This window comes from Falco cherrug, chromosome 5 (assembly GCF_023634085.1).
Source record: "Falco cherrug isolate bFalChe1 chromosome 5, bFalChe1.pri, whole genome shotgun sequence".
In the NCBI taxonomy this organism is placed as follows: Eukaryota; Metazoa; Chordata; class Aves; order Falconiformes; family Falconidae; genus Falco; species Falco cherrug.
The window spans coordinates 1,108,062-1,130,806 of NC_073701.1; the positions used below are offsets into that span (position 1 = coordinate 1,108,062).

The 22,745-nt window shown below is 49.5% G+C and overlaps 1 protein-coding gene and 1 non-coding gene across 13 annotated transcripts; both read left to right on the plus strand.

The window, feature by feature from the left end:
• Positions 1 to 452: 452 nt before the first annotated feature.
• CHD4 (chromodomain helicase DNA binding protein 4) lies at positions 453 to 22,386 on the plus strand. 12 transcript variants are annotated; one of them, XM_055712709.1, is made up of 40 exons: positions 453 to 476; positions 1,615 to 1,776; positions 3,780 to 3,907; positions 4,098 to 4,289; positions 4,691 to 4,809; positions 5,242 to 5,483; positions 5,569 to 5,696; positions 5,833 to 5,968; positions 6,404 to 6,585; positions 6,714 to 6,953; positions 7,897 to 8,100; positions 8,207 to 8,412; positions 8,650 to 8,781; positions 9,084 to 9,180; positions 9,593 to 9,784; positions 9,872 to 10,072; positions 10,995 to 11,132; positions 13,162 to 13,283; positions 13,395 to 13,568; positions 13,894 to 14,035; positions 14,515 to 14,646; positions 14,756 to 14,873; positions 15,088 to 15,212; positions 15,504 to 15,741; positions 15,911 to 16,083; positions 16,245 to 16,425; positions 16,502 to 16,612; positions 16,764 to 16,870; positions 16,949 to 17,082; positions 17,588 to 17,732; positions 17,929 to 18,094; positions 18,475 to 18,584; positions 18,817 to 18,952; positions 19,207 to 19,284; positions 19,493 to 19,630; positions 19,725 to 19,833; positions 20,156 to 20,288; positions 21,228 to 21,423; positions 21,539 to 21,714; positions 21,821 to 22,386. In XM_055712709.1, exons 2-40 carry the CDS (start codon positions 1,680 to 1,682, stop codon positions 21,836 to 21,838), a joined length of 5,796 nt encoding a protein of 1,931 aa, XP_055568684.1. In that variant the 5' UTR covers positions 453 to 476; positions 1,615 to 1,679; the 3' UTR covers positions 21,839 to 22,386. The 12 variants fall into 12 exon arrangements, with proteins under 12 accessions (XP_055568684.1, XP_055568683.1, XP_055568685.1 ...); XM_055712708.1 differs by lacking the exon at positions 453 to 476 and adding an exon at positions 544 to 700; XM_055712710.1 differs by lacking the exon at positions 453 to 476 and adding an exon at positions 544 to 700 and having other exon boundaries at positions 18,820 to 18,952.
• On the plus strand, positions 18,122 to 18,260 carry LOC114014510 (small Cajal body-specific RNA 11). Its single transcript, XR_003558033.1, has one exon. It is a non-coding gene; the product is annotated as a small Cajal body-specific RNA 11 (non-coding RNA).
• Positions 22,387 to 22,745: the final 359 nt, after the last annotated feature.

A 22,745-nucleotide genomic window follows, 5' to 3' on the forward strand; every position in this document is an offset into this window, starting at 1 on the left:
GTGGCGGGGCAGGGGGGGGGGGGGGGGGGGGGGCGCAGCCGTGAGTATTATGGGATGCCTGGCTGGACCTGGACGGTGGCTCCCGGCGACTATTATGGGATGCCTGCCTGGGAGGGGGGGGGAGGGAGGAGTATTATGGGATGTGCGTCCCGGGTGTGACTATTATGGGATGTTCTGGGGGTTACTACAGTGTGCCGCCCCCCCCCCCCCTCCCCGCCGCGGGAGGGACGTGCCTATTATGGGATGGCAGGGCGAGGGGCCGCGCCGCAGGGGGCGCCCTGCCCCGGCGCGGGGTCCCGGGTGCGGGAAGGGGGGGAGGAAGTATTATGGGATGCCGGAGCGAAGGGGTGCGAGCGTGGGGAGTATTATGGGATGTTTCTCGGCGGTGGGGGCCGTATTATGGGATGTTCCCTGCGGGGGGGGTTATTATTATGGGATGCCAGGCTGGGCAGTGAGTGGGAAGTTCTGAGGGGAGGGTGAGTATTATGGGATGTCTCGGGTTGGGGGGGGTGGGGGGGTGTTGCCGGGGAGATGGGGGCAGGGTCTGTTGCTGGGGTCCCGGGGCATATTATGGGATGGAGGCGGGAGCGGGGCGGGGCCTGGCCGGGTTTTTTTCCCCTTTAAGAGGCGGTGCCGGGGCGGGAGCCATTTTCCCTTCAGCAGCGACAGCGAGAGAGAGGAGCTGAGGGTCTGGAACCGGGTGAGGAAGCCGGGAGGGGAACGAGGGCGGGTAGGGCCTTGCCGCCGCCTCTTGGGGGGTCCCTGCCGGCCGGCTCCCCTCTCCGCCGGCCGCGCTGCCGCCCCCCGGGGCCGCAGCTCTGGCCCCGCCGTGTCCCTGCCCAGCCGCCCTGCAGGACCTTCCCGCGCCCCCACGGAGCGGAGCGGCCGCGGCCGCCGCCCCGGCCGCCGCCTGGCCCGGGGGGGGGCGGCCCGTCAGCCGCACGCGAGCCGGACTTCCCCGGCCCCGCCCCGCGCCCCCGCCTCGGAGCCGGTACCCCCCCGCCGCCCCCGCCCCGCGCCGTGCAGCCCCGCTCCGGGCGGGGGCGGCGGGCAGCCGAGCGGGGCTGCCGAGCCGGCCCTGCCTTTTGTGTGGGGCCTCTGCCAGCGGAGGAGGCGGCGGCCGGCCTCCCTGCCTCCCGCTCCGGCCGCGGCGGTGGCAGGGCGCCGTGGGCCCGCCGAGTTCGGGTGGGTTGGGGGCCGCCGGTGCCCCCCAGCCCCGCCGCTGTCCACCCCGCCGGGCGCCGGCTGACAGCCTCCCGCGGGCCGCGGGTGTCCCTGGCGAGCCCGGCCGCCTGCCCTGCCTCGCTGCCCTGGCCCGGCCGTGGGCAGCACTGAGCGAGGGCGCCCGGCTGCAGGGCCAGGAGGATTTTCCTCAGGACAGCTGTGCTGGCTGCCTCGCCAGGGATGAGCTGCTGACTCAGTTTAATATCTGGTGTCTTCAGAGTCTGCTTCATCACAACTCTAAGCTGATACTTGCCGCCACTCTTTCTATGATCCGCAGGCTCCAAATCCAGTGAAGTTGCTGCCTAAGCTTTCTCATAGATCCTCTGGGTAGCACTATTGCTTGGGAAAACGGAGTTCAGGTCTGCTGTAACTTTCTCTTTTTCATTGAAGCACTGGCTTGGCTGGCAAGAAGACGACACCCTGTATAAGTCCAGGCCTCCCCCAGATTGGAGGACATGGCGTCGGCCATTGGATCTCCATCCCCATGCTCAGGGGGCAGCGATGACGATGAGATGGAGATCCTGTTGAATAACGCTATCCCCCAGCACCCAGGTACAGTGAGCCCGCGGGGCAGGCCTGTGACACAGGGCAGTGCCGCTCTCGAGCTCAATGCGGGAAATGCGCGATGTGCTGGGGAATGCGATATATTTATTTATTTTTACTATGAGTCACATGTTCATTTTTTATTTTGATGTCTGAGTCCTAGGGTTACTTCAAAGCGCAAGGCTTGTGACTTTGTGTCAGGTGGAGTTGACTCTGTTCCGAGCCGTTGCAGGTTGTCAGGGCCTGTGTTTTGAGGAGATGTAAGGGGTGGAGGCAGAGCGCCCGAGGCTGACAGGGTACCAAAATGCCTGTGAGTTTCATATTTCGTGAATGGGGAGGGGGAAGGGGGTAGTAAGTGAAAAGGCAGGGTGCCTGGCTTGCTTTCGTCTGGGAACTCAGACCGACTGACGTCCAGAGCAAACTGCCCTGGGCTGTTGCGTGACCCACTTTCCTTCATCACCACACCCAATTACTGAGGTTTCTTGTGGTTCTCTCTCCCTGCTGCTTGCTCACCTTTGCTTTTGTGGTAGTCTTTGCACCTTACCTTTTCCCTCGTGTTTGCATCCTCATCATCGACTTGAGACTTTAGAGCCCTGGACGCTCTTCTGTTTTGGGTTTTCTGTTGTTGCTGCTGCTGTTGTTGATGAGTTGTTCTGCACCTACATCTGGATTCTCTGCTTCCTTGTGGGAAGGAATAATGTCTATCCTGATGTGCTGGATTGTAAGAGAAGTTTGAGTGTTCCTACTAACTCATGCTGTAGTGTTGTATTCTTGTAGAAGAGAAATGTTGCAGCTGGAAAGGGAAAATGGTGTTGTGGGCTTTTAGTGTTTTTGTTTGGTTGGCATTTTTTCTTAGGCTTTGACTCCAGGGTTTTCTGGCACCTCTGAAACACTAGGCAGAAGGGGACTGTCAGTAAGCCTTGTAAGAAAAGTCTTGGTGGAGAAAAATGTTTAAATCCCTGCAAATTGGAGAGCTTTAGGTAATGTGTTGGAAAGGATGGGACATTAGAGGCTCCATATCAGACCTTGAGGGAGGAGAAGAGGTGGGGTCCTTGAAGGACTTGGTGTGGCAGGACTGTGGGAGTGAAGAGACATCCGTCGGTTGGGAATATGGCAGGGGCCAGGCACAGGACCCCGGGTTCAGAGAGCTCAACCTCTGCCGCGCCACCCCTGGCTGCGGTAGCGCCTCTGGCCAGTGGCTTTCTCCATCCTGCCCAGCTCCTGTGGTCAGGAGGCCATTTTCCCTTGGAGGGAGAAGGAGGACTCTGGCTGTGTGCGGGGGGCGGGGCGGCAGGGGAGGGCAGGCTCTGCAGCGTGCCACAAAGGGGAGGGCTGGCTGGGGCCGGGGGGGCAGGCAGGCAAGGGGGGTGCGCAGATGGAGCAGGCGGCGGTGGGGAGCTGGCATGCCTTCCCCTGCCTGGGCAGTGAGCTTGCTAGCTGCTGGTGCGGGGGGAGGGGCTGGGGAAGGTTGTGTCAAATCTGGATGGGAATAGAGTTGCTGAGTAACAACTTTTCTATGGAGGAGGACAAGCTGTGGCTTACTGGCCTGTGTTTTGCACGGGGCTGTAGGATGCTCTGTACTGCTGAGGAGGTTACCTAATTGTGGTCTCTTCCCTGGAGACTCATGGACCGAAACAGTATCCTTGTCGGGTTTTCAAATGTATCCAACATTTTGCATCTTTGGATGTGGACATGTATTCCATGCTCTTTCACCTTGTCATTGGTTATGGCAAATTTCTGGTCCCCAAGATCAGCGCGCAGCTCTGCTTGGAGAAGGAATATTGTAGAAATGGGTGGTGTTTGGGGCTCAGGGGGGAAGATCCTGTGCAGTGATAACTTCTGACATGATTTCCTAGTATTTGTTGTGAACAGTAACAGAGTAAGCGGTTGTAAATGCTTCTGTGTTTGTGTGTAGCAAGAAGTAGACAAGTTGGGTAATCTCTGTGAGAAGTGGGCTATGCTGTAGTGCACAGATGGGGTTTGAATAAGACATGTTGCCACTTCCCCACCAGAGCCTGAAGAAGAGCCAGAAGAAGAGCTTCTGTCAGAGGCTGAGACACCCAAAATCAAGAAGAAGAAGAAGCCCAAGAAACTGAAGGAACCCAAAGTGCCCAAACTCAGCAAGCGTCAGAAGAAGGAGGTAAGGGAAAGGATGCCTAAGGTCACACTCTTAACATATGGATATAGGGCATGAGGGTGATTACTGTAGTTGTCCTACAGCAGCAATCCTTTGTATGAACCCTCCAGAGCTTGGGAAGAGTGTGGCGTTTAGTGCTTATCCAGGGTATTTCCTCACAGCTGCCTGATCTTCTCTCTCCCTCCCTCCCCAGCTGGGGGACAGCTCTGGTGAGGGGAATGAGTTTGTGGAGGAAGAGGAGGAGGTTCTGCGCTCTGACAGTGAGGGCAGTGACTACACTCCTGGAAAGAAGAAAAAGAAGAAATTAGGGCCCAAGAAGGAAAAGAAAAACAAAGCCAAGCGCAAGGAGGAGGAGGAGGAAGAGGAAGAAGACGATGACTCAAAGGTGAGAAGCTGTGCTGCTGCCTGCCTGCCTGGTTCTCATTCCCGTGTATCTGATTTTTGGGATCATTGTGCTCTGCATTTGTGATAGCACATGGAGTTGGGGCTGTTCAGTCTCCTTCTCCTCCACTGGACCTGTTTGACTTGACCATTTTCCCACCTTGCATCCCTTCCCCTCTCCTGCCTTAAACACACCTGTCACATATGTTGAATCCAAAGACTTTTCCCTCCCCCACTGATCTTCTGTCAAGACTATGTCTCATGGCAGTGATAAGTTGATGGTGGGGGGAAAAAAGCCCCTTTGTCCTGACTCATTGGGTCATTTGTAGATGTGTGGAAGGTCTGCTCTTTCCTAGAGCAGAACTAGAGCTGGTTCTCAGAGTTGCTGTGATTCTCTTTGCACAGGAGCCGAAGTCATCTGCTCAGCTTCTTGAAGACTGGGGCATGGAGGATATTGATCATGTCTTCACAGAGGAGGATTACCGCACTCTCACCAATTACAAAGCTTTCAGCCAGTTTGTCAGGTGAAGTGCAAGCCTGCACTTGGAAGGATGTTGGAGTGGGAAAAAAAATGGCATGAGGCAAAGACTAGGTTCCTTGTTTTTGGAACATCGAGGCACATTAGAGACAAGCATCCTACCTAGAGCAAAAACTGAAGCAACGGTAAAATAATTGATGCGCATCCCTTTTGTTTTCAGTGATTGAGATGATGCAAGTTCTCACTCCCAGTCCCCTTCCCTAGTATGCTAAATTCTGTCTCACTTTCCAAGCCCCTGAGCATTTGCATCCTCCACAAGGTGAGGGATGGGAGTGGAGAGATTCATTGGCTCTTGAGATCAAAGATTAGAAAGGAATGTAGTTTGAGCTAGAGGTGCTGAGCAGGGTGGTGGAGGGGCAGAATAATGATCTAGATTTCAGTGTGGTTGGGTAACTCTTCCTTCCTTAACTGTACACAGGCCACTTATTGCAGCCAAGAACCCTAAAATAGCAGTGTCGAAGATGATGATGGTACTGGGAGCCAAATGGAGGGAGTTTAGCACGAACAACCCCTTCAAGGGGAGTTCAGGTGCATCTGTGGCAGCTGCTGCAGCTGCAGCTGTTGCAGTGGTGGAAAGCATGGTGACAAATGTGGATGCTGTCCTGCCGCAGCCCCCTGTAGATGTGCCGCTCAGGAAAGCCAAGACAAAGGAGGGCAAAGGTGAGATGAAGAATCTGGCGGGATGGCAGAAGGCGAAGGTGTCAAGGCAGTAGTCTTTCTGACTCCCAGGCTTCTCTGTTCCCAGGACCCAATGCCCGGCGGAAGCCAAAGGCCAGTCCTCGTATTCCTGATATCAAGAAACCTAAAACAAAGAAGGTGGCACCTTTGAAGATCAAACTGGGAGGATTTGGTTCCAAGCGTAAAAGGTCATCGGTAAGTGATCTTTTAAGAACTCCTTTCTTGACCTTCTAAAGAGCTGGTGATGTGCTAAAGATGCTAGGATGTGTCTGCCACCCTCGACACATGTGCCTGAAGTAGTATAGCTGTTTTTTTTTCTTGCCTATCGCAGAGTGAAGATGATGATCTGGATGTGGAGTCAGACTTTGATGATGCCAGCATCAACAGCTACTCTGTTTCAGATGGATCTACAAGCCGTAGTAGCCGCAGTCGCAAAAAACTCAAAGCTGGGAAAAAGAAAAAGAAAGGTATTGATGTTTGCTGTCAGTTGGAGACAGAAGTACAGCATGTAGAAAGATTAGGGGAATGTATGTGCAGAATTTGCATATTTAACAGTGTACTTGAGGGAGGGGAACTCTTCATGGAGGAAGAACCTGATACTACTTGTAATAAGGAAAGGGTTTTGAGGAGTTCTTTTGCACCTTGGTAGGGCAACAGGCAGTACTGAGTTTTCCTGGCCTCAACTACACCTTTAATTTAATGGGTGGAAGGAGGCACAGTTTTACGGGACTTGTTTTACTCCTGTTCCAGCTCTTGCTTCTTGCCTTGTTTACTTAGATAGAGCAAGAGTTTTGGATTCTGGATCTCTGTATTACTATGCAGGCTGTTGGGAGAGTGCCCTCCCTTGTAGGAAGCCTGTACCTGTGGCTTGTACTGCTGTAACTCCTCACCACCCTCTGCAGGTGAGGAGGACTCCACAGTGGCTGTGGATGGCTATGAGACTGATCACCAGGACTACTGTGAGGTATGCCAGCAGGGTGGAGAGATTATTCTGTGTGATACCTGCCCTCGTGCCTACCACATGGTTTGCCTGGACCCAGACATGGAGAAAGCCCCAGAGGGCAAATGGAGCTGCCCGCACTGTGTGAGTACTGGGTTCACCCAGACTGTGTGAGAAAGAGATCACGGAGGAGGGTGTCAAGTGACTTGGGGCTGCTCTTCTGCGGTAATAAAATAATGTGACTTTGGTTTTCTGATTTCCCTCTACTATAGGAAAAAGAGGGTATTCAGTGGGAGGCAAAGGAGGATAACTCTGAAGGTGAGGAAATCCTGGAGGATGTTGTGGGGGATGCTGAGGAAGAGGATGACCACCATATGGAGTTCTGTAGAGTCTGCAAGGATGGAGGAGAGCTGCTGTGCTGTGATGCCTGTCCTTCATCCTATCACATCCACTGTCTGAATCCCCCATTGCCAGAGATTCCCAATGGAGAGTGGCTATGTCCTCGCTGCACTGTGAGTTTCTGCTAGTACTGTTCTCCTGTCGCTACAAGAGATGATAGATGTAATCCCTTTGGATCATCATCTTTTCCCAGAAACAGTCTTCTCCAGAGACTATCTCCTCTCACACTTTTGTCATAAAACGTCAAGGCCTGGCTTGTAGCTGGATTGCGCCTTGTCAGTTGGCTGCTTCTTCCAGACAGCAGAAAGGGACAGGATTAAAGCCATTGAGTCTCATGGGTTTTGCCCATGTGCAGAGCAGTTGGGCAGTTTTGGATCCAGGATGCCAAGGCTCAATTTTCTCGGATCCTGTACATATGTAGTAGCAGGAGAATGACTGCAATCAAATTCAGTGCTTAAAAAAAATACTTTAAACTGATGCTGAGCCAAACAGGTTTTTTTGGACTGCTAGCTCTGTAACACCAAGCCCTTTCCTAGTAGATGGTTTTGAAAAATGTCACACTTTTCCAGGAAGTTCTTGAAATGAAGCATTAGAAACAGTGTTAGGTGCATTCATTGAGTGATAAGGACTTTTAAGATGATGAGTAAAAAGGCTGCTTCAGGATACATCCCTGTACTGGGCTGATAGTTCTACAGCAAAATACTTTCTGTACAAACTTCCAGTGGAGTTGGGGTGGGACGGATTACTGGGTTCATCAAGCCTAGCAATTTGTTTCATGTAGAATTCCTGAATTGGTGTGGCCCTAGGGAGACAACTAAATTGAGCTGCTGAATTCAGTTTGGTGTTTGTGAGTCCTAGAAAAAAAGGCAAACTGGAGAAATCTCAAGAAACACTGGATAAGGGGATGAAGGCTTCCAAGTCCAAAAAGCAAATTCCATCTGTGCAGTAAAGCTATAACTAAGGAAGAGAGCTGCAACTGTGTGTTTCTGCTCCTCAGCACTTGTGTGTTAGAATGTGTACCCTCTGATGTAACAGGCTCTGTTAATAACTTTTCAGTGCCCAGCTTTAAAAGGAAAGGTGCAGAAGATCTTGATCTGGAAATGGGGTCAGCCCCCAGTTGGCCCCCCGCCACCACGTCCACCTGATGCAGACCCTAATGCTCCTCCCCCTAAGCCGCTGGAGGGTCGGCCTGAAAGGCAGTTCTTTGTCAAATGGCAGGGCATGTCCTACTGGCACTGCTCTTGGGTGTCGGAGTTGCAGGTGAGTGGAGGACTCAACAGTGTCATAAGGGTGGATAGTTGTGGGGGGAGATACTTCGGATAGCTGAGGGGAAAACACCTACTAACTGCTTCTGTCCTGACTCCAGCTGGAGCTGCACTGCCAGGTCATGTTTCGTAACTATCAACGCAAAAATGATATGGATGAGCCACCCTCAGGGGACTTCGGAGGGGAAGAGGAGAAAAGCCGGAAGAGAAAAAACAAGGACCCCAAATATGCTGAGATGGAGGAGCGCTTCTATAGATATGGGATCAAGCCTGAGTGGATGATGATCCACAGGATCCTTAATCATAGGTAGGGGGAGTAGCAAAGAGGATTTTCAACAAAGATCTGAAGTCCAGGGTTAAGGGAGAGTGGATGAACCAAGTGCAATATGACTGGGAGAAACAGTGGGAGTTCTGTTGTTGGGATGACAAACGACGTTCTGTTTCTGCTGCTTCATTAAGGGATCTTTTCCTTCCCTCCCATTTGAGGGGATTGGGTGAACACTGTCATTTCACCGTGCTTAAGACTTACTGGTTTCTTCAACAGTGTGGATAAGAAGGGAAACGTCCACTACTTGATTAAATGGAGAGACCTACCCTATGACCAGGCATCCTGGGAAAGCGAAGATGTGGATATCCAAGATTATGACCTCTACAAGCAAGCCTACTGGAATCACAGGTAAGAGGAGTGTCTAGAGGTTGTGTTCCTTTCCCTTGCCTCAAGAGAAAATACTGGAGTGCGTCAGCTCCTAGCACTGGCTGGATTAATATATGGAGATAGCCAAGCAGTATCTTGTTGCTGATTCCTTATTCCTTTGGGCAGGGACCTTGTGTGTCTCTGCCAGTTCATGAGGGTTCCAGCCCTGTTCTGTTGAGCCTGTTTGGGTTGGGTGATTGCCCTCCTACTCTTGGCAATAGTTTTTCTTTGATCTGTTACAAAAGCCACTAAACTTGCACATTCTTGGGACTGTCTCTGCAAAGGGAGCTGATGAGAGGTGAAGAGGGCAGGCCTGGTAAGAAGTTAAAGAAAGTGAAGATGCGGAAACTGGAAAGGCCCCCTGAGACTCCCACAGTAGATGTAAGTTACTGTTTATTGCTTAGGAGCCATCTGATACAGCTGCTTATTTTGGGGAGGGAGCAGGTGAATAGGAAGCCGAAGAGTGAAAAGCGTGTGATTTAGAGGTCCTTCCTGGCCCAAAGAGCCAGTGGGTTATGGAGCCTTCAGACAAAGGTCTGCCTTGTCTGTCAGGTCAGACACTGACTAGCTCTTGGTAAAAGGGTTTTATTAAAAAAAACCAAACCAACCAAACAAAAATGCACAAAACTTTCCGGTGGATGCCTTTTGGCCATTTGGGAATTTTGTCTGGTGCTAGTCTGGTTGTCACGTGAAGTTTCATCTGCACTAGGGAATATATGGGTGACTAGGAAGAGGAGTCTGGTAGCTGTCTAGCTGTGGTAAACGATCTCAACTCTTCCTTTTTCTGCTGTAGCCCACAGTGAAATATGACCGGCAACCGGAGTACCTCGATGTAACAGGGGGGACCTTGCATCCCTACCAACTGGAAGGACTGAACTGGCTGCGCTTCTCTTGGGCTCAGGGCACAGATACAATCTTGGCTGATGAAATGGGTCTGGGAAAGACTGTGCAGACAGCTGTGTTCCTGTATTCCTTATACAAAGAGGTGAGAGCTGGGAGATCACTACCCAGAGAGATTCTGCCTGTGTTAGTGGTTGCATTCGTCTGATGCTCTTACCAACTCTGTTTGTAGGGCCACTCAAAGGGTCCCTTCTTGGTGAGTGCCCCGCTGTCCACAATCATCAACTGGGAGCGAGAATTTGAGATGTGGGCCCCAGATATGTATGTAGTGACCTATGTGGGGGACAAAGACAGCCGGGCCATCATCCGTGAGAACGAGTTCACTTTTGAGGATAATGCCATACGTGGAGGCAAAAAAGCATCCAGAATGAAGGTACAGAACTCTGCTGTAATGCAAGCCTGAACTGAAGGAACAGATGCACTAGACTGGCTTTTGGCAGTTGAGGTTCAGATACTCTGATGTCCCTAGGAACTGATTATACTTGCAGTTTCCAGGGGGAAATAACTGCAAATTGCTGACTAGTGGGTGTTTAGGCTCCTGCTCTAGACTAGTAGGTGTTTAAACAGTCTGAACTAATTTAGCTCTGGAAAAAGAGTTAACTAAGGTAATGACTGTAGGCAAGTCCCTCTATCTCTTCTACTTAATCAGTGAAGTTGTGCATCATTTCTACAGATCTAAGTCAATGTCAGAATCGCTACTGTATGAAAAGGACAAACATACCAAAAAAGCATGAACTTTTTAATCTTCTGAGGAACTGGCTGACAGGAAGGAAGAGCCTGATCTAGGTGGCTAGTTCTTGTAGAACTTCAGTCTTCCCAGTGAAAGCAAGATGGGAGCTCAAAGCTTTTCCGGTGACAGATAAGAATCCTTTGCTTCCCTTGAAATTGAGCTGCCTTAAGTACTAGCAGTAATTTAAAGTTCCATGATAAACTGCTTATCTTTTTAAGTCTTAGCTGACTTTTTGATGAGCCACTCTGCTTCAAATCTCATTTTTCTAACGTGCCTCTATTTGCTGCTTGTTTGTTAAACTTCTCTGTTAGAATATTTGGCAACTGTTCAGAAGTAATGGGTACTGAAGGGGCTGAGGAGACTTAGATGTGTTAAGAGAGTAGTGGGGGATTAAAAGACTGGAATGGTTTGGATAGCATTTTGAATCTTGTGACGGGAAACTTGGTATGAAAATTTTTTGATGTGCTGTTTGACCAGGGCTCGTCAGAATAACTTGATGTATCTTCTGCTTTTGTCCTGTGGCATTCCCCTATCCTGTTACCCTGTTCGTCCTTTTCCTTTGCAGAAGGAGGCTGCTGTGAAGTTCCACGTGCTTCTCACGTCCTATGAACTAATCACAATTGATATGGCCATACTAGGCTCTATCGACTGGGCCTGTCTCATTGTGGATGAAGCTCACAGACTGAAGAACAATCAGTCGAAGGTACAGAGAAGCATCGGTGGTTTCTAGGTGTGGCATGTGTTGCAGGGGGGAATGGACAGAGAGTGTTCAGATAGCAGCTCCTAAGCGCATGAGTTTGTCTGCCAACTCTTAGTCATTTGTTCAATAGTAAATTTGATTTGTTATTGGGAAAAAAAAATAAACAGCCTTCACTTGGAGATTGATTATCACTGGCAACGACTTCACTTTTATACATGTCACTGGTTAAAACGGCTTTCTCTCTGGGTGAATTGGCAACTGGTGTACACTGGAAAACAGAAAAACCTGGTGGTTGTTGTTGCTCTCAAATAGAACCTGGCTTCTCTGAAAGCAGATCATATATCTGCACCACCTCTGTTCTGGAAAGGTTTACCGTACTGAGCATAAAACAAGCTACACGAGCAAAAATTGCCCTGCTTCCAGAGTAGGCTTGCTCTGTATTCACCCAGCTCTGTAGCAGAACTCGCAGAAATGGGAGAGGTGGGCAGAGGTGTTCAAAAACACCTGGGTAGATGCTGAAAGCCACTTAGCTGCTTTTATATTGAGGCTGCACTTTAACTAAGCCTGTTTGAATTCAGTAGTTGACTGTACTTTCTTAATCCAGCTCCTCCTTAAGCCCTTGTGCTGCCTTAATTCAGGTATTGATTTGTCTGTCTTCAGCTGGATTCTAGTGGTTGGTACACTAAAAACAATTGTTACTGGAAATCCTGGTTTTATAGGTTCTTGGAGACTACGCAAGACAAAATTGTCTCTTGATTTCTTTTTTTTAAAGCTTTTTGTGTCTTTGTATGAGGCATCTTTCCATGACATTACGGCTGTGCTTGTAGTCCAGTTTGCAGATCTCTTCTTATTGTAGGCACTAAGACTGGACGCCGTTCTATGCTCGGTGTTGACATTATTGGAAGTAGTAATGAATGCTTACTATTAATTGAAAAAGGATGTAAAGGCTGAAGGTTACACTATGACTAATAGTTACAATCAGTTATCCACCAAGACCATTAAATGTGCCTTTTTCTAGAGCAGCTTCCTGTCTTGTAAGGACAGGTTCGGGTGTTTAGCTGGAAGAAGGGTCAGATGCTTCTTGACAGATTCTGGTTATCTACTAAAGTTTTGCAGATATAATTACTAACTTCCATATTTGATTTCAAACTGAGAATGTTTTTCTGCCTATAACAAAGTAGAGATAAATCCCCATGCAGGCCACTAGAAGGATCCTTCTGGTGTGATAGCCAAGCCATAACTCATGGTGGGTTTCTCATATGTTTTGTGTTTGTTTTTTCTTGTTTGTCATATAGTAAAAGCTACTTCCATTAAGTTTGACCTGGTGTCATGTTAAGTGTAAAATAAGCAAAGATATCGCTGAGCTTACAAATAAATTACTGCTTTATTGTCAGTTTGTGCTGGTGAACATGGTACATTTGTGTCTTTCAATTCAGTACTTTTAACTGTTCACTCCCTCTGCCTGGAATTACTTCATTGTTGTGAAAACCAGCACAAATTATCTTAAAGGCACATTGGCAAACCCTAAGCTCTCTTTCTCCTCAGCTTGCTCCCAGCTCTGGAAGATTGCCAGGATTGATATGAATAGGAAGAGTGACTTAGCTATTTCTAGAATTCTCAAGGCAGAGTAGTTGTAGGAATGTGGAACGCTAATTTAGCAAGAAAAAATACATAGTATAGCAGACTGGAAATGATTGGTGGTCTTGAAAGAGCTTGTAACTTAGAAGAGCAGAGGAAACCTACAAGCCATCATCAGGTGCTGGTAGGATGTGCTGTAGTTGTGTTTTAGCTATGCAGAGCAATGATCCAAATGAGATCAGTCTAGTGACCCTGACTGGAATGTGAATACTTGGAGCTCTTGTCCAAACAGCTGATGTGATCTAAATTGAACCCTAGCTTGGTGTCAGCTTTTTTTTCCCCTAGGATAAGTTATTTTTTTTTGTAGGCCTATGACTTAATAAGCCTTTGACATGTTTGTGTATTGTTGGTTTTTTTTTTCTCCACCACTTCTTCCCTGCTTTCTACTTCCCAGTTCTTCCGTGTGCTGAATGGTTACTCCCTCCAGCACAAGCTGCTGCTTACAGGAACTCCCCTGCAGAACAACCTGGAAGAACTGTTCCACCTGCTGAACTTCCTGACGCCAGAGAGATTCCAGTATGTCTTGCAGTGCAAGTCAGCCTGTCTGTCTTGTCACTCCTACCCCCTTCAGTGTTGTTTTTGCTCTTTTTCCTTTGTGGCTTTTGCTGAGTGTCTGTTTCTCTGCAGTAACTTGGAGGGCTTCCTAGAAGAGTTTGCAGATATTGCCAAGGAAGATCAGATCAAGAAGCTGCATGACATGCTGGGCCCACACATGCTGAGGCGTCTCAAAGCTGATGTTTTCAAGAATATGCCATCTAAGACTGAACTCATTGTCAGAGTGGAGTTGAGCCCCATGCAGAAGTGAGTGTGAGGTTGAAGAGAGCACCTGCTGTTGAACTGATGTTGCTCTGTCCTGCTGTTTCAAAGGGGATGCTGAAACAGCCTCATCCTCACTATAGGGCTTTCTGCACAGTGGGTTGGAGGAAGTTTTCCTGCTGCCACTGTAGCAGAGGGAGGACTAATTCCTGTGCTTTGGTGTAAGGGAGGAAGAGATGGTGAATGCCACTGGCAGAGCCTGGGTAGCTGGCAGGTAGTGCCAGGAGCTGTGCAGAGTTTAGCAAGAGAGTATGTTAGTCATTCTCGTGAGGGGTGTCTGAGTTGTTTGTTTGTTTTTTTTTCTTTTCAGGAAATATTATAAATACATTTTGACAAGAAATTTTGAGGCACTGAATGCACGGGGTGGTGGTAACCAAGTCTCCTTGCTCAATGTTGTTATGGATCTGAAGAAATGCTGTAACCACCCCTACCTCTTCCCTGTAGCTGCTATGGTATGTCCAGTCACTTACTCTGTACAAACAAATTCCCTGCTGGCTGTTATCAGGGGGCTAGTTAGCTCCCTAGCAAAGCATGGAGGGATTCCCTTTCTTTCTGCTTCTGGTTTTTTCATTCTGTTTTTTTTTTCATCCTGTTTTTTATGTAAACCCAACATGCTGGAAGGCTGTTCCAGTACCTTTGTGTGACAGGTAGGAGCTATCTTGTGACTCATGCAAGATGGTGAAGACAGTAAGAGTAGGGACTGAGTCGTGAGAAAGAAGAGGGAGTCTAGGAGTCAAATTGCAAGAGAAGAGGCACAGGGTAGCACTGATGTTTTCCTGTAACTAGTGCTGCACAGTTGTGCCAAGCTAAATGACCAGATGTGAGTCAGCATCTGATCAATGCAGCTAGGGACTAAGACCAAGCTGCATCCCTTCAAGCTGTTTTCTCATCCCACCCCACCCCTTTTACACCTTTTCTTTTCTCTTCTCAGGAAGCTCCAAAAATGCCGAACGGCATGTATGACGGTAGTGCTCTTATTCGAGCCTCTGGAAAGCTGTTGCTGCTCCAGAAGATGTTGAAGAACCTCAAGGAAGGAGGTCACAGGGTACTCATATTCTCTCAGGTATATGGGAGGAAAACCTTGAGACTAGGCATTCTTTTTTGAGAAGAGCTTGTTGATCTGGTATCCCCTTGACCCTCACTCTTCTGTGGGGTGTTTTTCTGTTACGCAGATGACTAAAATGTTGGACCTTCTAGAAGATTTTTTGGAACATGAAGGGTACAAATATGAGCGGATTGATGGAGGAATCACAGGGAACATGCGTCAGGAGGCTATTGATCGCTTCAATGGTATGGAGTCTCCTACTTTCTTTGCAAAATGGAGAACTTGACTTGTATGTGCTTAGCAGTTGACATGGGATTGTCGTGGCCCAAGTCTATTGTTGCTGTCCTGGAATCTTAAATTAGTAGTGATTCCCTGTCAGGTGATGTGGGTCTGACACAAAGCCTCGTTTGAGTAATGCGCTCTCCCTTGATTACTTTTATTCTCTCCTTTTTACCTAAGCTCCTGGTGCTCAGCAGTTCTGCTTTCTGCTTTCGACTCGAGCTGGGGGTCTTGGCATTAACTTGGCCACAGCAGATACTGTGATTATCTACGATTCAGACTGGAACCCCCACAATGATATCCAGGTGAGTCTGAACGAGACCACTCACTATGGAGCAATCCTGAGGAAGAAAGGAAATGAAACTATCATGAGGAGTGAAGGAATGTGAGACTTCCCTTCTAGAAATACGCAAAACTAGAGCAGCGAGGATGGGTAGAGATGGGAAGTGAAGTAGTGGAGGGTTCTTCCAGGGCCCAGCCTTTGCTAATGTTAAGAGCCGACATGAGGGTGTCTGGGAAGCTTGTGGAGGTAGGTGGAGTGTATCAGACTACTACTTGTGTAACTCTAGACTGTTCAGAGCACATCTCTCTTTTAGGCCTTCAGTCGTGCACACAGAATTGGACAGAACAAGAAAGTGATGATATACCGCTTTGTGACAAGGGCCTCAGTGGAGGAGCGTATCACTCAGGTGGCCAAGAAGAAAATGATGCTAACTCATCTGGTAGTGAGACCAGGGTTGGGCTCCAAGACAGGCTCCATGTCCAAACAGGAACTTGATGACATTCTCAAATTTGGCACTGAAGAGCTCTTCAAGGATGAGGCTACTGAGGGGGGTGAGTGCCTGGGAGTAGAACTGAAGGAGGTGGGGAGGTCTGTCTCCATGTTTAGCAAGTGGCTGTAGGCACAGTGCTGACTATAGGTCTACGAAGAGGTCTAGGGTGGCTTTCCCTTCCCTAGTCCCTCGAGATCCACACAGCAGCTGTGCCTGTGCTCTTCCCTCAGGGGATAACAAAGAAGGTGAGGACAGCAGTGTCATCCACTACGATGACAAAGCAATTGAGCGTCTGTTGGATCGGAACCAGGATGAAACAGAAGATACAGAACTTCAGGGCATGAATGAGTATCTCAGCTCCTTCAAGGTGGCCCAGTATGTGGTTCGTGAAGAGGAGATGGGGGTGAGTATGAGGTAGATGTCAGCTAGCATCTTCTGCTGAACAAAGTAGGATCAGTTAAGTAAACTGAGCTCTGATGTTTTTAAGGGCAAGCAGGCATATATCTGCTCAGACAGGTTGGGATTTGGAGCGTAGGGCTCTGAAATTTGTGACCTGTCTGACAGGAGGAAGAGGAGGTTGAACGGGAGATCATTAAGCAGGAGGAATCGGTGGATCCTGATTACTGGGAGAAACTGCTGCGTCACCATTATGAACAGCAGCAGGAGGATCTGGCCAGGAATCTGGGCAAGGGCAAGCGTATTCGCAAGCAAGTTAACTACAATGATGGCTCGCAGGAGGATAGAGGTACAAATCCACAGGAACCTGAGGGAGAAATAGGTGTAAGTATGTGTTGCTGGGAAGTGACGGAGTAGCGTCTCAGGCTCACGTGCTGTTTTTCTTTCAGACTGGCAGGATGACCAGTCAGATAATCAGTCAGACTATTCAGTTGCTTCTGAAGAAGGAGACGAGGACTTTGATGAGAGGTCTGAAGGTAAGTTCTGGTGAAGCCAGAGTTCCTGGGTCACTTTCTCTGAGCGTGGGAACAGGTGGGGCTTGATTTGGGGATTTATACACTTTGTGGTGCTGTTCTGCAAGGGAAATATTCACACAACAATATGCTGTGCATTGTCTCTCCTCCTTAGCTGCATTTCTCTCTTCAGCAGCTCGTCGGCCTAGCCGCAAAGGCCTGAGAAATGATAAGGATAAGCCTCTGCCTCCCTTACTTGCCCGTGTGGGAGGGAACATTGAGGTAGGTAGTACCAGGGTAGGTGTTTGCATCCCAGCTGCTTCTGTATGGCTCTTGCCGTATCTGTCTTCTCCATTCTAGGTCTTGGGTTTCAATGCCCGCCAGCGGAAAGCCTTCCTCAATGCTATCATGCGCTATGGAATGCCACCTCAGGATGCCTTCACCACTCAGTGGCTTGTTCGGGACCTCCGTGGCAAGTCAGAGAAAGAGTTCAAGTGAGTCTGCGTTAGGCAGGGATGGAAGATGGGCAACATGTAGACTCTTTGGGGAAGAGTAAGAATGGGGCTTTTTCTGGCACTTCCTTAGAGACTGTTTCCTTAATGTATTAGTTCAATTTTTTAGTGAGGGGCTGATGTATAAGCTGGGAGAGACCAGGGTGTTGTTCCTAGCTGTTCTTCCTTGGACTTGACCCATCGGTCATAAAAAGCAAATGCTGTTAGAGGAGTAGCATGGCCATGCAAGCAAGTTATGAATACTCTCCCAGAGTCCTTTTTGGGCTTATGGTTGTTTTGGGCTCAAGCCTGAGTCAGCTGTGTGTCCTTTATACACCTAGTAATTCTGTTGGGAAACTCCCTTGATGCAGCCTGGAACCCCAGGGCTTGTGTTCCTATGGGTTAGGAGTCTTGGGGTGACTTCCCTTATGTTACTGGAAGGGCTCTGATAACATGTCTACAGCTAAGCCAGTTTATAGTTTAATTGCTTGTCTGTTAACTGCTCCAGGGCTTATGTCTCGCTGTTCATGCGCCACTTATGTGAACCTGGAGCTGATGGTGCAGAGACCTTTGCAGATGGGGTCCCACGGGAAGGTCTTTCTCGACAGCATGTCCTTACTCGCATTGGGGTCATGTCACTTATACGCAAAAAGGTAGGTGCCTAGCAGAGCGATGTGGCTTTTGCTCTCTGTACAACTTGTAGTGCTGAGCTGAACCAGGGTCCTGAACTAGTGAGGTACCTCTCCTTTCACGCCTTTGTTGCATGTCAAGTGGTCTGTCTCTTCTGGTTCGAGGACAAGCGTTGTACAACTCCTGCAGTGTTAAAGTCTTTCTCGCCTCCTCGTGTAGGTGCAGGAATTTGAGCATGTGAATGGCCGCTGGAGTATGCCAGAGCTGGCAGAGATAGAAGAGAACAAGAAACTTTCACAGCCAAGCTCGCCGTCTCCGAAAACTCCAACTCCTTCAACACCAGGGGACACGCAGCCCAATACGCCTGCCCCTGTCCCTCCAGCTGGTGAGAGCTCCCCTCTTGCACAGTTCTGCGTCCTGACCTCATCCTGGCTGTTCCCCTCACCGGATCTGTGGTGGTGGGGTCTGGGGGTGGACGCAGATCAACTTACTCTCGTGTTAGGAGGGCTGCCAAAGACATGTGCAAGCCCTTAAAGGCAAGAGAGGACACTAGCTTTCCTCGGATGAGCTGGCATCGTTGAGAAGCACCTAGCATTTGTAGTGGGCAGGGAAAGGGAGGTCATCTTGAGAGAGTGATGTTGGTCATACTTTGATGGCCTTAATCTCTGGGAGCAGAGGAGAGGTGTGCTTGGCAACAGTGTGGGAACACCTTACTGATAGCTTCTCTTCTTTCCTTCTGTGCTGCTCTGGGATGGGAATACACAGAAGAAGGAGTAAAGGTAGAAGAAGGCACCAGTGCTAAGGAGCAAGGAGAGTCATCTGAACCGGAGAAAGAGCTTGGTGCCTCTGCTACTGAAACAGAGGTCCCGATGGAGGTGAGTGTTGGGATGCTTGTTTGCCTCATGCAAATGTCTCTGTTTCTGCCCCTTCTTCGTGTTGTTCAGCAGCTGAGGCAGAGGTGAGTTCTTGGAATGATAGTTAAAGATAACTCTCTGGTTCTCAGAATTGGCCTGACAGTTTTGTGCATTTTTGCTTTCCAAACTGCTGTGACTATCATCTTTTTCCAGGCACTGCTTTACCTCGCTTCTCATTGATTTCTGTCCTCAGCAGTGCACCCAGCCTGTGGAGACACCGCCACAGGAAGCAAAATCCCCGGTGAACCCCGCAGAAGCGGATGAAAAAAAAGTAGAGGAGCCAGAAGTGAAGGAAAGACCAGATGAGCCAATGGAAGTAGAAAGCAAAGGTATCTCTGGGGGAGGTTGTTTAACACCTTAAATGGTGATATGTGCCCCTCCCCCTCAAGCTTTCCTAAAGCTGCATTGTCTTTGCTTCGGCAATTCATCCTGAAGAAACAGATGTAAATGTAGATAACCAGTGGGGCTCTTCCAGGACTTTGAACAGGGAGTTAGGGAATGGTATTAAATTTCACAGGCTGAAGAACAAGACCTTGGATTTGCCATGTTCCCCTATGTCTCATGTTCCCCTTCTCTCCTGCAGCTGACCTGGAGAAAGTGGAAGACAGAGCACCTATTGAGAATGCCCCTGAACCTCCTATAATCACTCTGGATGAAAAAGGCGAGTCACAATAATTCCATTCTCTTCCTTAACCCCTCTCCTGCAAGGATCCCATTTCTGTTGGTAGTTTTTACAGTACCCTGGTAGCCAGCTGAAAGGCACCACAAAAGTTGTTCTACCTGCTTTCTGGGCTGAGATGGGGAACCGCTGTCTGTCAGCTTGCTGTGGTGTCTGCCATGTTCTTTCTAAAAATTTCCTGTGTGTACAGATGAGAAAAAGGATGACGATAAGAGAGATGTGGTGATGCTGCAGAATGGAGAGATGCTGAAAGAGTCAGTAGATGAAAGGCACAAGAAGGCAGTAAAGCAGCGCTTCATGTTCAACATAGCAGATGGCGGTTTCACTGGTATGAGAAATCTGTATGTTTGAGCTTCTTTATGTGCCCCTGCTTGTGTTTGTGAAATAACTTTCAACTGTTACGGTGTCTCTTGCCTTTCCAGAACTCCACTCCCTGTGGCAGAATGAAGAGCGGGCTGCAACTGTCACAAAGAAGACCTACGAGATCTGGCATCGGCGTCACGACTACTGGCTTCTTGCTGGGATTATCAAGTATCCTTACCCTGACGGACCAGTTCTCCCCCCTTGTACATGAACTTATGGTGAAGGTGACAGTCCTGGGTCTGACTGGAGTACATTAACTGAGAGAGTGCTTTATCTCCTTTCACAAGAGTGAAAGTGATGGTGGGAGGAGGAGTTTCCTGCCAGCATAGTTAAGACTTAGCAGGACATAGTTGTCATTCCTCTTCCTTGGCTTCTGTTCCTCCCCTCTCTGCACCCCCTTTCCCCACCCCCTCTTGAGAACTGTATCTGCCTGGGCTGTGTATTCCCTTGTTCTCGCTGCCTTTGTTTGCCTGAGCTCATCCCATCTCAGTCATGGCTATGCCCGTTGGCAGGATATTCAGAATGATCCACGTTACGCCATCCTCAATGAACCCTTCAAGGGTGAGATGAACAGGGGTAACTTCCTGGAAATAAAGAATAAGTTCTTGGCAAGGAGATTTAAGGTAAGGATTTCTCTTCAGTGTGATAAGTGCCTTTCAGCCAGCTGGACCTCTGAGAACAAGAGCTTGCTGTCTTGAGTTTCTGATAAAAAAGCAAAGGCTTCTGCAGTGCTTTTTGGTGGGGGGAGCACTTATTTCCTGGGATCATGCAGTAGCTGTGTGATAGGAGCTCCCTTTGCACGGTGGAGATGGTGCTGCGGAGCTTGGTTCAGTGCTTTCTCCAGGTGTTTATTGAACAACTGGTTTGCAGGAGGCTTAAGGGTCAAGTGGCTGTTTCTGTTGCAATATCTGCTTGGTGTGCGCCAGCCCCACTGGCGTGGTCAGAAATGCTGTAAGGAGCGGTGAATGCGTTGCCTTCAGTCTCTGCCTCGGCCTGTTTGGGGGCTTAATTCTGGGAGCCATTTAAGACCAACCCTAAAACAAGCCATGTTGTTCTCAGTCTTGGGGCAGTTCAGTGTAGTGGGGCAATTCAGCTGATCAGTCCTGCACTAACAGCACTCAGACTGTTTTCTCCAAATTTCCCTGACAGGCGTAACAGTTTTTAGACTTCCTTATAAGTAGCATGGGATACTTCTCACTCGGGTTCAAAGAAAAAACTCCACCTGCTTTGCTCCATACAGGCAGAGTAAAATAGCAGACAGCTTGGTCTTTAAAAAGAACCTGAGGAGGAATGAGAATCCTAGAGGATTTGTGGTAGTCTGTTAAACTAGATGTAGCCTGGTTTTCTTGTGTACCTGGCCTAGCTTAATTTGAGCCCTTAATTGTTTTGGGCTCTTTAGGCTTTACTCAGTATAAACAGAAGCTGGTGGAAGGAGGTTCAGCTGCAGAATCTCACCTCATGAGATAGTGGAGAACTGGATCAAGGGGAGACTGGAGGTGCAAACAGGCTGTTTTTCAGGCAACTGATGAAAGACTTGCTCTCATTACTGCCCTATCTTGCAGCTCCTGGAGCAAGCACTGGTGATAGAGGAGCAGCTGCGGCGAGCTGCCTATCTGAACATGTCAGAAGACCCATCTCACCCATCTATGGCTCTGAACACGCGCTTTGCGGAGGTGGAATGCCTGGCTGAGAGCCACCAGCACCTATCCAAGGAGTCAATGGCTGGGAATAAACCAGCCAATGCTGTGCTGCACAAAGGTAATGCCGTGTGTTAAACAGGGGTGGGGTAGGTGTTTAGCATCTCTGTCCCCTCTGGTCTCCGCCCTCCGGGGCATCCATTTCCCCTCAGAACCGATGTCCCTTTCTCTGCCAGTTCTGAAGCAGCTGGAGGAGCTTTTGAGTGACATGAAGGCAGATGTGACTCGTTTGCCTGCCACCATTGCCCGTATCCCACCTGTAGCAGTGCGCCTCCAGATGTCAGAACGCAACATCCTCAGCCGGCTGGCCAACCGCAGCAGCGAGCCCCCTCCACCACCACCTCCCCAACAAGTAGGTACCCCCTCTGGTACCTCGGGGCGGGGGGGGGCTCCCTGGGGGGAGCCAGGGACCATTGACCAGCCCATTGAGTCTCAGATGATCTTCTCTCGCCCTGCAGGTGGCCCAGCAGCAGTGAGTCCCTGGCCCAGTGCTGTTGACCTTTTGGCCAAGCTGAAGTGACCCCCCACCCACCCCCCTCCCCTGTTCAGACTCTACCCCTCTGCCTGACATTCCTGACTGGGTGCTGTTTCCCTCCGTGGAAGCTGCTGTGCAGGTCTCTGGGAGGAAAAGAAACTCCTTCCTCTGCAGCCAGCCCGTTGGAGCAAGGAGTGTGCTTAGGAGAGAGGGGGATGTATGATGGACTCTGTATATAGTGACTGGAGGCCACAGCGCCATGTCTGTTACACGGAGAACCTGGCTGCATTGCTTGCTGCCTCCACCTGGAATTCCAGTTTTTTGTTTTTAATTTTATTTTGAGTTTGTTTACTGAGATGAGTGTGCAGGCAAGACCAAGCAAAAGCCAGGACAGAGACAAAGCTACCTCCATCAATATCCTTTTTAATACAAAAACTGACCGGACTTGTCCACTAATAAACAGCTTGAAGACATAAAACAAAACAAAAAAAGTTAAAAAACAGAGCAAAACCTTGGTAAAACTGAAAAATAAAGTTTCCTTGTATTTTATTTTGTTACCTCTGTTTAGCAGAAGAGAGCACGTGCCTCCCCTGCAGCAGGGAGGGGTCAGTCGTGTCCTTTGCCTGCACCCCCCTGAACTCGGGCACGTCCCTTAAGCCCCTTCCCTGCTCCCTGCTTTGGTGTGTTGCGCCCCTCCCCGGGGAGTCAGACCCCCCGGGAGGAGGGGGGGGGGGATGCCCAGGCCCCGGCCCGGGGGGCACCTGGGGCTGCCGGCTGCGCCCCCCTCGCTCCCCGCTCAGGCCGGCCGGGCCCGGGCCCTGGGGGCGGCCTCCGCACGCCGGGCGGCTGACGTCACCGGGCGCATCCACTCAGCGAGCAGAAGAGGCGGTGGTAGCCAATGGGAGCGC